The 11,808-nt window shown below is 51.4% G+C and overlaps 3 protein-coding genes across 3 annotated transcripts; 2 read left to right on the plus strand and 1 right to left on the minus strand.

Moving 5' to 3' along the window:
• Window positions 1–178: 178 nt before the first annotated feature.
• Window positions 179–2,774, plus strand: K460DRAFT_337025 (uncharacterized protein; the record flags this gene model as incomplete). Its single annotated transcript, XM_040930999.1, has 3 exons — window positions 179–1,008; window positions 1,111–1,380; window positions 1,598–2,774. 3 exons carry the CDS (start codon window positions 179–181, stop codon window positions 2,721–2,723), a joined length of 2,226 nt encoding a protein of 741 aa, XP_040787706.1. The 3' UTR covers window positions 2,724–2,774.
• Window positions 2,775–7,959: 5,185 nt separating this feature from the next.
• K460DRAFT_283196 (NAD(P)-binding protein) lies at window positions 7,960–9,038 on the minus strand (the record flags this gene model as incomplete). The annotated part of the gene is made up of 2 exons (XM_040928637.1): window positions 7,960–8,621; window positions 8,678–9,038. 2 exons carry the CDS (start codon window positions 9,036–9,038, stop codon window positions 7,960–7,962), a joined length of 1,023 nt encoding a protein of 340 aa, XP_040787707.1.
• Window positions 9,039–9,285: 247 nt separating this feature from the next.
• On the plus strand, window positions 9,286–11,046 carry K460DRAFT_366030 (GTP-binding protein-like protein Obg). The gene has a single exon (XM_040933288.1). The coding sequence runs from the start codon at window positions 9,357–9,359 to the stop codon at window positions 11,016–11,018; it is 1,662 nt and encodes a 553-aa protein (XP_040787708.1). The 5' UTR covers window positions 9,286–9,356; the 3' UTR covers window positions 11,019–11,046.
• Window positions 11,047–11,808: the final 762 nt, after the last annotated feature.

Raw genomic sequence — 11,808 nt, forward strand, 5'->3', positions numbered from 1 at the left:
CCATATCAACTTGGTACATCAGCTACTCTTCTTATTCATCTCTTGATATTGTCTGCGCTTTTCTCGACGTCACCGGCAGTTCTGAGGGCAGCACCCCATCCCGGCCCGGGAAGCTTCGCGGTGAAGGCGAACGAGACGCGGTGAAAGGCTTTGTGTGTATGCATTTTGTACGTCCACAATGGCCACGACGCTAGCTGGTGGCCTTCTACTCTCGCACGTCGCACTCTGTCCGCCTCCGCTCCTCATCCAGAAGAAGCCACGCAGAGCAACGTTTCGTCGGCGCATCCTTCGTAAGTCAACTCATAGTCAGAACAACTCCCAGTACGTCTTCGGCCCGCTAGATGATATCATCGACGAAATCAAAGGCGACATCTGGGGGTCACCGCTCGATCATAGCTCCCATTCCTCTATCAACGATTGGGCAAGCTTCCTCAACGTGCCGTCAACGTGGGCCGTGACACCTCTGCCTGTTAGCCGTCTCCCCAGCGACCAGCCTCTGACGATACGCAAGAACAGAAATAGCCTCTCGTCAGCATCGGACTCGAGCACAGGAGATCAGATGGCCTTCTCGCGCAACAATAGCCAAGAGGAGCCCATGACCGGCGGCGCGGTAGGTCCTCCTTATACCACTAGCACAACCCCATGGCCGCTGTTGGACACTGTGACATCGTACGAGCCCATACACTCGTCCAGCCCTCCCGAGTCCACCGTTGGCTCTAGACACACTACTGCGCAACAGGCTTTGGAAAATGTGGTTCACAACGCCAATGTCCGCCCTGAGGCTACGAGGCGACGTTCGTCTCGACTCCGGCTATTCACAACTGGGTTGTCTCGTTTGCGCCGCACAGGAACCGGAGAGACGAGTGGTAGCGCGGGCGACACTTCTGACACATCTTCCCCAACGACTACTGTAGTGCTTGCAACCCATGCAGAGGCGGAGATGGAGCTTGACACGAAAGACCCGAGCGAGGAAGCCGTGGAGGCGTATATGAGGAAACACGCGCGCAAGTACGTCACCCTTGCTATACAGCTTTTCAATTGTCATTCGTCAATATGATTGTTGCAATGCAAATGTGGTTTCTATGCATAGCTTATATTAACTGCAACTAGCGGTACTAAGTTTGGATCGGTGATGAAGCTCATCACCAAACAACTACCTTCCCCTACTGAAGATCATGACAATTCAGATGAACATGTCTTGGCGAAGGCGTCGAAGATACCTACGACATTACGGGCAGCTGTCAGGATCTTTCCCGAAATCAAGGTTCTCACCGAAGACTTGCAGGAGTATAGCGTGGCAGTAGATGTTGAGGGAGTCTTGCACAATCGGAAACCGCTTCCAGACACTACAATTGATGTGATCTTTGTGGTGGATAACGGGTAAGCACTCCCCCCGTAGACTCTGGTGTCGCTAGCTGAGGTAACTTTATAGGTACTACGTAACAAAAGAATGCCTTAGCAGAGCGTTGAACGCGGTCAATGCTGCGCTATACCATCTAGACCGTGGCGATCGCCTGGCGCTCTACACAACGCATTGCACTCATCATTCTGTCACAGGCAATAGGCCTGATATGCTCTATCCACTCCGACCTTTCAGCGCAGATAGCGAGGAGACTTTCCGAGACTTGACTACCGGGATCGCAGTATGTGGTACACAGGTATGGGAGCCGCCTCGCCCGAACCCATCCATGGCCGAGGTCATTATCGGCGTGGCAAGGTCACTGGAGGATCAAGATCTAAAGATCGGTCGCACTCACGTCATCTTGTTATCTCCCGCTACTTACATCCTACACGGCGTCTCGACATACTTCCCCGATCTGTACATCCACCGAGTCAATCCTGCAGCTCTGCCTTATCGCCGCGATCCTGAGGTTCTAGACACTATATGCACCGACAACTGCTGCATGAATGTGTTCATTAGCAATTGGGCTTCCTACCAGTCCCTTCCCGGTCGCATCAAGCGCATCATGAAAAATGCTCGCGCCGAAAAGCCTGTTGGAGAGCTCACCAATGTGTCTATCGATATACGTACCAGACATGGCTGCAAGATCATCGAGAGCTGTGGGAGCCAAGATATTCCCGTCTTGCGCCTTGGGCAAGTTCATACCTTCGTTATGCGGATTCGCGTCACTCGAACTGAGACACAGGGTGTCGATCTTGAATCAGGCAATCCTGTCTTCAATTCGAGTCTGGATATCAAGGGTCTGAGACAGACACTGCAGAATTCGATTGCCATCGGTGCCATCAAGGTTCACCTCTTCGACGTGCAGGCTTTCCACCGTAACTCCTTGCACGCAGAGGATTGTTGGAACTACACCGAGACTCCGCTACTAGCCATACGCGAAATGGGTGGTCTGGCACCTCCCCTAGACACAGCCATGGAGGTCTACAAGCGCAAGTACTTCCATAGGTTCAGTCGACTGAAGACCAACGAGGCCAAGATTGAACTTGAGACTCTGCTGACTAACTTGGCCGGTACCAATGACGAAGCAAAAAGGTTCATCGAGCGCCTTGCTAAAGAAATCGATTGCCACCAAGCAATCCAAGAGTACAAGCACAACTACCGACAAAAGCTCCCACTATGTCCCGGCCCGATTACGGTCGAAGCATCTCATGAGTGGCTTGTGGACTTGTGGAACAAGAAGAAGAGCAAACGCAAGGGTGTGGCTGTCGTGCAAGAAGAGGATATCAACAATCTCAATGACGGCATCAATGGTATGTAAAGATTGGGCTGAGGCGATACGTCTCTACTGCGCGGAGAAGTTTGGTGTGTGATTCACGATGACATGTGCTGGAACAATGAATCTTTGGGACGGACCGTTGGCTGTCATGTTCTGGAACGACTTTTGATGATGTCGAAGTTGATGGCTGTAGCGCTAGTCTCGAACTGCCGCGGAGGGGCTTCTTCGCGATTACTCGACAGAGTTACGCGCGCACACCCTGTATGATAGCTAGCGACGAATAGTCACGAGACGTTTTTCACATGCAAGATTGCGGCAGATCCCCCTTGATAGAAGAAGAACCTAGTCGTTGATGAAACGTCTCTGCCCATGGGTACCGTCCAATCTCTGCTGCTTAGCACCCCCAGCTCTTCGTCTCGCAAACATTATCTCCTTAGCGTTAGTCGCCCTGTAGCCAGCAACATGGTACCCGGTCCTTTGTCGGATTTCCCTCCGCTGCCACACAGGTACCTGTACATAGAGTACTGTTATAGAACTCCCCCACCCACCAAGCCGCGCACTGACCCCAAGAGTTGATTAAAGTTTTCGTCTCAGTTCAGTGCCCCCTTCCTTCGCGGTTAGTAAGCTTTCTCCATTGGCCTAAATTGCTTTTTTTTTTACCCCGGCGCGCGTTTTCGGGGAACCATATTATCTTTGCCGCGACTATAATAAACTTCCACCCGCCCGCCTGCCTGCCTACACCGCCCCCTATGCTCTAGAAAGTGGGCTGTTCATTCCGCAAAAAAAAAAGAATAGAGTTTCTGCGCGCGCGGGGGGCCCAGGTTGGAAAAGGGTGTATTTCGGTGTCATTTTTTTCTTTCTTTCTTTCTTTCTTGGTTTGGAATTGATCGAGCGGATACTGAAGGTTCCGGGTGTGTTAGTTCGCCTTTCTTGTTTTTTTGGCTTGTTTGCTTTTGTGCTTTTTTTTTTGCCACGCGAAGCAAGGGCGGCCCGGCGGGGGGGGCAAAACTTTTGTTTTTTTGTGGGAAAGTGAGGGGAGGAAATCGCCGATCGACATGGAGTCGTTCTATACGCGATAGGTAAAGTGTCCGGATGCGCTTTTTGTAGATGAGCGCGCGGGTGCGGGTAACTTGCTTGGATTACCCAGCAATGAGCCTTGGGCGAGAACTTTATAGGTAGGATCAGAAAGACTATGTAATAAGGTTTTAGAAGCGCCGAGATATGGGAAGATGAGGAGAAGGTTTTGAACCTTGCTTAGAGTTCTTACTATGCGAAGATTAACCGTGTGGTTGATTCTCAAGCCTTCTCAGATGCGATTATTAGAATGCTCGTCGCATGGTGTTGATCACTTCTTTCTTTTTCGTTTCAGCTGCGCAGCCTACTTGATGGCAGTTTACTTCGATGTCAAGAAACCTGTGTAATGTGCATAGCGAACAGTCTGGTTGAACTAGAAACTAATAATACAAATTACGGTCGTAATATACGACTATGTTTATCCAAGACGCCGGAGAAGACAGAAAATGATATGCTGGCCCTTCAACACCCCTTCGATGCAAAACGCGAGACCTATGCTGGTAGAAATGCTATGTATGTAGAAGTGAATGTCTTGCTCAGGATTTAGTGACAGTCAACTTTGCACGCGCAACTTCCCCTTCTCCCTTTCTCATCGACTCAGTTGAGTGACCACTCTCCGTGGTCGTGAAGCCAGGGCTATAAACACCATGCCGTCGCGCATCTCCCATGTTATTCAGCTTCGCAAATAGACTCGCCCTCGGGCCCTCGAACCCTGTGCTTTTGTTATATTTGAAGGGGATCTGGACGGTCAGTGGATGGCTCGTGCTAGATATTATGGCTTGTCCTGTTCCAGCAAGTGCGGGCTCCTTTCGTCGTAGCTGGATGAGTGACCTCTTTTTGGTCGGCGGAAGAGATAACTTGTGTGGTGGACTGAAGTTCAGCGGTGGAGATGTAGGTAACGGCGGAGGAATTCTCGATTCGCTCGAGTAGCGCTTGATCTCGTCCCAGCCCTTGTGGATAGGTGGTGATATAGGCGAGACAGGCGAAAATGGCTGCGTAGGGGTCCCATCATCACTTGATGGCCCGATGTAGGTAGTCGAAGACTGCCTATCGTAGGCAAGCGAATACTGTTCAGGCCTCGAGGTGGGTTTGTCTGAGGTGAACCCCATTTTAGAAGAAAGTGGACTGATAAGGGACTTCTGTGAAGTGCTTGCTGTAGGCGATTTCGATGGCAAGGTTTGTTGGGCAGATAATTTAGGTGTAAGAGGGGGCGCATATAGCATTACGGATTCTGGCGTTTCCGTTCGTGGATTGACTAACAGGAGGAGGTCATGCTCGAAAGATGGGTGCTCAGATGTAGGGGAACTTTGAGATGTGCTTATGCTCATGGACATCTGTGTATATGTGCTGTTGGACCGACTTGTTGCCCCTGCATAACTACGGTGGCGACGATGGCTCGCACTCAATGTTGGAGATGGAAAGTCAAGATCGCGGTAAGGCTGGGGTGCTTGAAACTCAGGTGTCGCAGGAGACCATTGCGAAGCAACCGCATACCCTGCAATCGCGGCAGATAGCGCAGCAGCTGCATCGGTCGGGGCGAGAAACGAGTTTCTAGTTGAGCTCCCCAAAGTCTGCTGGGGGCCTGGGTCTCTAAACGGATTTCCAGGATCGCTATAACGGTTGGTCGCCCCAGTACTGAAATGTTGATCGCTATCTGAGATGTTTTGCGGTTCTCTGAGCATAAATCCCCGTGGCGACATGCCGTCAGTTCCCCTGGACGAGAAAGCGGAAATGTTGTTATCGTCGCCATCTCCACTGCTCCCTCTAGCGGGAGGGTCGTACAAGTATGCCTCTTTAGGATAGACGCTTGCTGTACTCGAACGCCTCGTCGTCCGTGTAGCATGATAGCGACGAGCAATGAAGATCGCCGCAACAACGGCGAGAAGAACGCCAGCCGTGCTTCCTACAGCCACACCAGCAGCTTGTGGTGTAGTCAAAGGTGGAGGCAAGGCTGCGGCGGTCTCGGTAGCGGTGCTGGTGGGTGTGGAAGTCGTGGGCAGAGTCTTTGTAGTCTCATAGCTCGCATCGTCAGGTATAGAACTTGGAAAGCCCGTTGGTGTAGTAACACTGCTTCCTGCGATCAAGATACTAGCGCGAGTAGTATTTGCAATCGTGGAGTTACGCAGGCCCGGCGTGGCTGTAGTGTTCCACCCCTGAAGTTGAGTCCTATTGGAATTGCTGAATGCGCCAGTTGGTTGAGATGATTTACTTGATGTTATGATCGACGTAGTGGTACAGTGAAATGACGTGTTGGTCGAACTAGAGAAGCCCTTGGTAGGTTTTGGCAAATACAGAGTTGAGATCGACCAGGTCGAGTTAGATTCCGACATGCTTGTCGGCTGAGTAGACAGAATATTGCTTCGACTTAACATCACTCCTGTTGGCAGTATCGTTCTTGACGTCCTCGCTGTATGAACAGCAGTCTCATCCCCAGCGGGATCTAGGGTCGAGTTAAGCAGAGAAAGGCTCGTGGGACTGGCTTTTGGTATATTGAGCGTCATGCTGCTCCTAGTGATTGTCGTAACCGCACCTGATTCCGCTGGCTGCATTCCGAAGCTTCTCTCAGCCGTAGAAGAAGCATTGTAGTGAACAGTTGGTTCTAAATGTAATTCTCCAGTGCCCAGAGTCATAGAAGATATTATGGCAGCCAAAGTATAACTGGCGGTCGCCGTTGGTGTGTGAGAGGCCGGGGATTGATCTCCAGTAGTAGGTGCCACCAAGGCCGGGACGAGACTGTTAGGTAGCGAGCTATTTACCAGTAGAACAGAATGGGAGGGCATAGTTGATGCTAAGGTGCTACTTAGGTCAACTCGCTGATCCACGTTGGATAAGGTCCGGATGGAGGAGGTGACCGAATAAGTCTCTACGCCGCGAAGATTTGTTGCTGTTGGCTGCACATTGGAGGATTGCGGTGTGAGCGCAGATCCTGACAATGCTGTTGAGCTGCCATGAGGTGTTGGTTTCAAATCGCTCGTGGTGAGCTTGGTGTTTGTCTTAGAACGTGTATGTACATCGCTTGACGATGCGAGTGACAATATCTTATCTGAGATCACGCCTTCGGCTGAAGTTGTAGCGCTGACTATACGTGTGGTATATGATCGTTGTGCTTGCGTGGAACTATACGCAGAAGTCGTGGATATGTCGTTCGTAGTTGATATCGGTATCCCATTGTCGCTGTCTCTACGTGACGTCGCTGAGGCAAAAATTGATGTTGACCAGGGTAACTCGGGACCGTAGGAAGAGATTAGAGGTTGCGTGGTCCCCACAACAGGAGCAGTACTGCTCTCCGATATGGACGATACCCCAGGTCCCACAACTCTAGAGATAGCGACTGTGGAAGAAGTCGTACTTTTAGAGGTGGCTTGGACTGTTGAGTTCCGGTAAGGCAACCCATGGCGCGGAAGAACGGAGAATTCGAAATCTTCTGATACACGTCGACTTCTGAACGAGGCTTCATCTATTCAATGGTAGTTAGCAGACGTAGTGGCAGAGACATATCAAGCAACATACTATGTCTATTCGGCGCAGCCCCACTTTTCAATACTAGTAACCCAATGTACGAAACGAACAAAGCGCTCTTGAACAACATCGCATGTTCGGTGGGAGACGAGTGGCAAAGAGAATGGCAGCAACACGGTGAAGAACAAGCAGAAATAATGAAACAACACGACCAGCATAGCATACTCAAGAGCGCCGCACTTATTGTGCATACGGCGTTGGATGTTGGATTTCATCGTACATCGGGCCTTTTTTGGAAAGGCGTAGCTGCAAGGTCCCTGTACAAGCTGGGGCGGAGCCCGCATACAACCCCGAAATGTACCGCGTACTCTAATTAGCCCACATTTAGAAATGGGGCCGCAAGATCTCGCAGGCATTTTGAAGATGCAAAGCGATCGGGAAATGGGAAAGAAAGAAAAGCTGTGTCGGAAAGTTGATAGGTTTTATGGTTCGCTTCTTTGTATAGTCACCAGTCCTAGAGCATCGTGCGCCAGCGCCATTGCTTGTAAATCGCAGCCTGAAAGAGGCGCAAATAGTTGGGGCGTTTGGAAACGACGTGGGTACAGCCGCTGAGCCTCATCCTCCAACTTGCGGCGTTGTAGTTTTGAGGTCGCTATTTCGGGAAACTTGGCCCCCTAGCTCGTGGAATACACATGGGTAGTTCCTCTGTTATTGCGGGTCCGATGAGACACGGTGAAAGTAGACCTCACGACGTCGAACCATTTCCAGTGACCACGTTTGCCTGACTGTCGCGAAGGATCTCTTGCAGCCAAAGAGGTAAGGCACGGATTTTTGGAGATATGGCGGGGCCTAGAACTATTTGCCCACTCTCTACAGAAATGATCTGTTTGACCATAGCTTCAGCAACATCCTCGGCTTCTAGGAGGCGCGCACCAATCCGCTTCAGTCCAGCTTCGATCGCTGGGTGTGCTGTTATAGCTGATTTTGTCCAGTTGGGGTGAACGATAGAGGTCATGATCTGAGGACACTTGTATCGATGCTTCACCTCCTGCGTGAGGGCCTCGTGGAAAGCCAGAAGTGCGGCTTTTGTGCAGCTGTAGTCGGCTGCTCCTGCTAGAGCGACGAAAGAAGCGAGGCTTGCGACGCTCATAATATGGCCCTTTCTTTTAGCTAGCATATCTGGAAGAAATTCCTGAACAGTGCTCCAGTGGCTGAGAAGATTGATGTCGAACATCTTTTTCAAGTTTTCTAGAGGAATGTCGAGAATCGTCCCTGCATTGCCGATACCCGCGTTGTTGATGAGTATTGAGGGCGAGCCGAGATCAGAGCGAATCGCCTCTGCTGCACCGCGTATCTCGTCTCGAGAAGTGATGTCGCATTTATAGTAACGAATGGAATCTCTCTCGGCTTGATGTGCGATGCGCGTTAGGGTCGCAAGTCAAGGTATTTCACGGACAACGTACCTTGGGTGAAAGATTCTGAAAGTGGCCCGACATCCAAGACCGCGACTTTAATACCATGAGAAACGAGCTTCTTGACTACACAAGCTCCGATCCCTGCTGATCCACCAGTGACGACTGCGACTTCGGTCTGAAAGTTCCAAACGCTTTTATCAATCTTCCACACCCATCGGTTCGCCGCCCAGCGGTTCAACGCAGAATTGAGGTCGACTACAGCCCATAATGATAGCCCCCACTTGAGATACCAGATGAGTGTTGCAAGCTGATTTTTCGAGAGGGACACGATTTCCCCAGCCGGGAGGTTTTCGGGGTCCACAATGCGCAGCACAATAGACGATGCGGTAAGTAGGAGACACCGGAGCATGGTAGTGACGTGGGGAGACTGTTGGGAGGAAGTAAGCACTATACTGGTATTGCCACGCAAGTCTTGCAAGTTCGCGAAGTATCAGATTTGTTCGTCTATGTCGTTGAAAAAGCCCCGAGCAAAGAAAATCTAGATGTACGTGCTATTGGAGTGGTGGTGCACCGAGGCATCAGGAGGGGGAGGTCAAAGCTCCCGGGGACACTTGACGATCTTCCGGGCTGTGATTCGCTTGCCCTCCTTCAGATGTCATCTCCAGAAATCTTTCAGCGGCAGTACGAGACATCTTTCTACATCCACGACGCCCTTTGCAATTGACGCATGCCTCCCGCTCGACTGTCCTTCCTAAGCGGGACGCTAACGCCATTCTTGTATCCTGCGTTTTTCGAGTCACCACTTGCTTCGGTCGCATGCAGAAGTCGGGTTCGCAAGAGATTCTCACTCCATTTAAGATGCAACTCTACAGCTACTGGATCTGTCAATGTTCGACCTGACACACAGCCATCACGACTGGACCCTACAGCGGACGATTACTCGCTGGCCCCTTTCGCCGACCGATGCATCCTCACGGTTGAAGCTGGCGGCGGCGGCCATGGCTGCGTCTCCTTTTTGCGCGAGAAATACATTGAAGAAGGACCCGCCAATGGCGGCGATGGTGGTAGTGGAGGCAATGTCTATATACAGGCAGTCCGCGGCGAGACGTCCCTGCACAAGCTCGCTCGACGGCGGCTGATCAAGGCTGGCAGAGGCCGCAACGGGCAAGGCAAGGTGAAGGGTGGTGAGCGGGGGGCGGATATCCTTATCACGGTGCCAATTGGGACGATTGTGCGCGAGATACAGCGACATGACCCAATTGCGATCATGGAGGAAGAACATTGGAAGATGGAATCATACGAAGGAGAAGCGGAAGACTCGGAAGAAGGGAAGGGCGTCTACAGAAAAGACCGGTGGCTCGTCTTTCCCGGCACAATACCCGCAGAGCTCAACAGGATGAGATTCCCAAAGCTCCCTCCACCCCGAAGATCGCATCTCGCAGCCCTCGAACCACAAGCGCCCATGTGGCTGGACCTAGATAAGCATATGGAGACACCTCTGTTGATAGCTGCAGGCGCAATGGGCGGCCTGGGTAACCCACACTTTATGACGCCGTTCAACTCGAGGCCGAAGATGGCTACGCGGGGAGATGAAGGCTTGAAGATCTCATTGCAGCTTGAGTTGAAGATACTGGCAGACCTGGGTCTCGTGGGCTTACCCAATGCCGGGAAAAGCACACTGCTTCGAGCATTGAGTAACAGCCGTGCTCGAGTGGGCAACTGGGCCTTCACGACCCTGCAACCGAACGTTGGCACCGTGGTGCTTGACAACCACAAGGGGCGGCCGTTAGTTTCATCGCGCAATCGGAACGGCGAGATACGTGAAAACTTCACAATTGCCGACGTACCAGGACTCATTGAAGACGCACACCTCGATAAAGGTCTTGGACTGGGCTTTCTACGCCACATTGAGCGTGCAGCAGTCCTTGCCTTCGTCATCGACCTGTCAGCTGGTGACGCGGTTGAAGCGCTTAAACTTCTCTGGCGCGAAGTCTCCGAATACGAGTCTATGCGTGGAAAAGAGCTCAACGCTGAGACGGAGCGCAGAATGGTGACTTACCAGCCAGCTGGCAGTAGCCCACCACCCAGCGATGAGTCCGATTTGCCACACTTGGATCCATCTCCAGAGCCTCTCCCCTTCCTTACATCTACGCCTATTTCCTCCAAGCCCTGGTTCGTCGCCGCAACGAAGGCGGACTTGCCAGACACGCAAGCGAACTTTGAGGCTCTACGACGCTTTCTGGAGGAGGTGAGCAAAGGCTCGCAACCTCACCCTAGCGGCAAGAAGAATGCATGGAGGCACAATGTACAGGCTGTGCCCATAAGTGCGATGCAAGGAGAGGGCGTGCAGGTCATTCCGCAGCTGGTGATGGACTTGTTGGATGCATAGACAGAGATAATGATACCCTCTTCCCCACTCATATTCTTTCCTTGCCGTTTGAATAGCTCGAATTTCAGCTGCGCCGTCGCGCTGTATTGTTTCAAATAACCAAATACCCGAAAGCCATGGCAATTGCATACATCCGTTGTGACACATGTGGACCTCAGTAGCCTGGCGACTGGGCTGGAAAGAGCCTAAGATCGCAGAAGGTGGGGACGAGGGGCAAACTTCAAAATCTCCACTCAAACAAGATGGAAACGTAGAACGACATTTCAGTCCAACCCTCGAAGCCTGAGATGAGACCGGTTCATTTCTGCTATTGTCCGCGCTTAAACCACCCACCGTTAACCTAGGAAACAACCATGTTTAACGCAGGCCTGGAGGTCGTCAGGTATCTTTAGGGTGATAGTTGAGATATAAGATAAATACTGAAACTATTCAGGCTACGAAATGCTCTTCTGATTTACGGGTTGAGTATAGAGCTAGAAGTTATTTCATTATCCACAGCATACGAGTGTTTATCCATGTTCGTAGCGCACACAATATGTCGCAAAGCACGCGACTGTCTCACATTATTGCCTACCGCACGCACCACGGCATGGTCCGCCCGCGCGCTAGCAGCACTCGCTCTTGCCTGTCGCCCACATAACGCAAAACTAAACGCGAAACTAAACGCGAAACCAAACCTTTTATTGCGCAACGCCTGCAATAGTCCGCAATAGGTCCACAGATCTATTGCTGGACTATATATAATTCAAAACTTCACCTACCTACGCCTTCGGGCATTTGGTCAATTTGA

This window comes from Cucurbitaria berberidis (assembly GCF_010015615.1).
Source record: "Cucurbitaria berberidis CBS 394.84 unplaced genomic scaffold K460scaffold_3, whole genome shotgun sequence".
In the NCBI taxonomy this organism is placed as follows: domain Eukaryota; kingdom Fungi; phylum Ascomycota; class Dothideomycetes; order Pleosporales; family Cucurbitariaceae; genus Cucurbitaria; species Cucurbitaria berberidis.

Bases quoted from the DNA above. Each gene is read 5' to 3' on its own strand.
- K460DRAFT_366030 (XM_040933288.1), top strand. From the start codon at position 9,357: ATGCCTCCCGCTCGACTGTCCTTCCTAAGCGGGACGCTAACGCCATTC.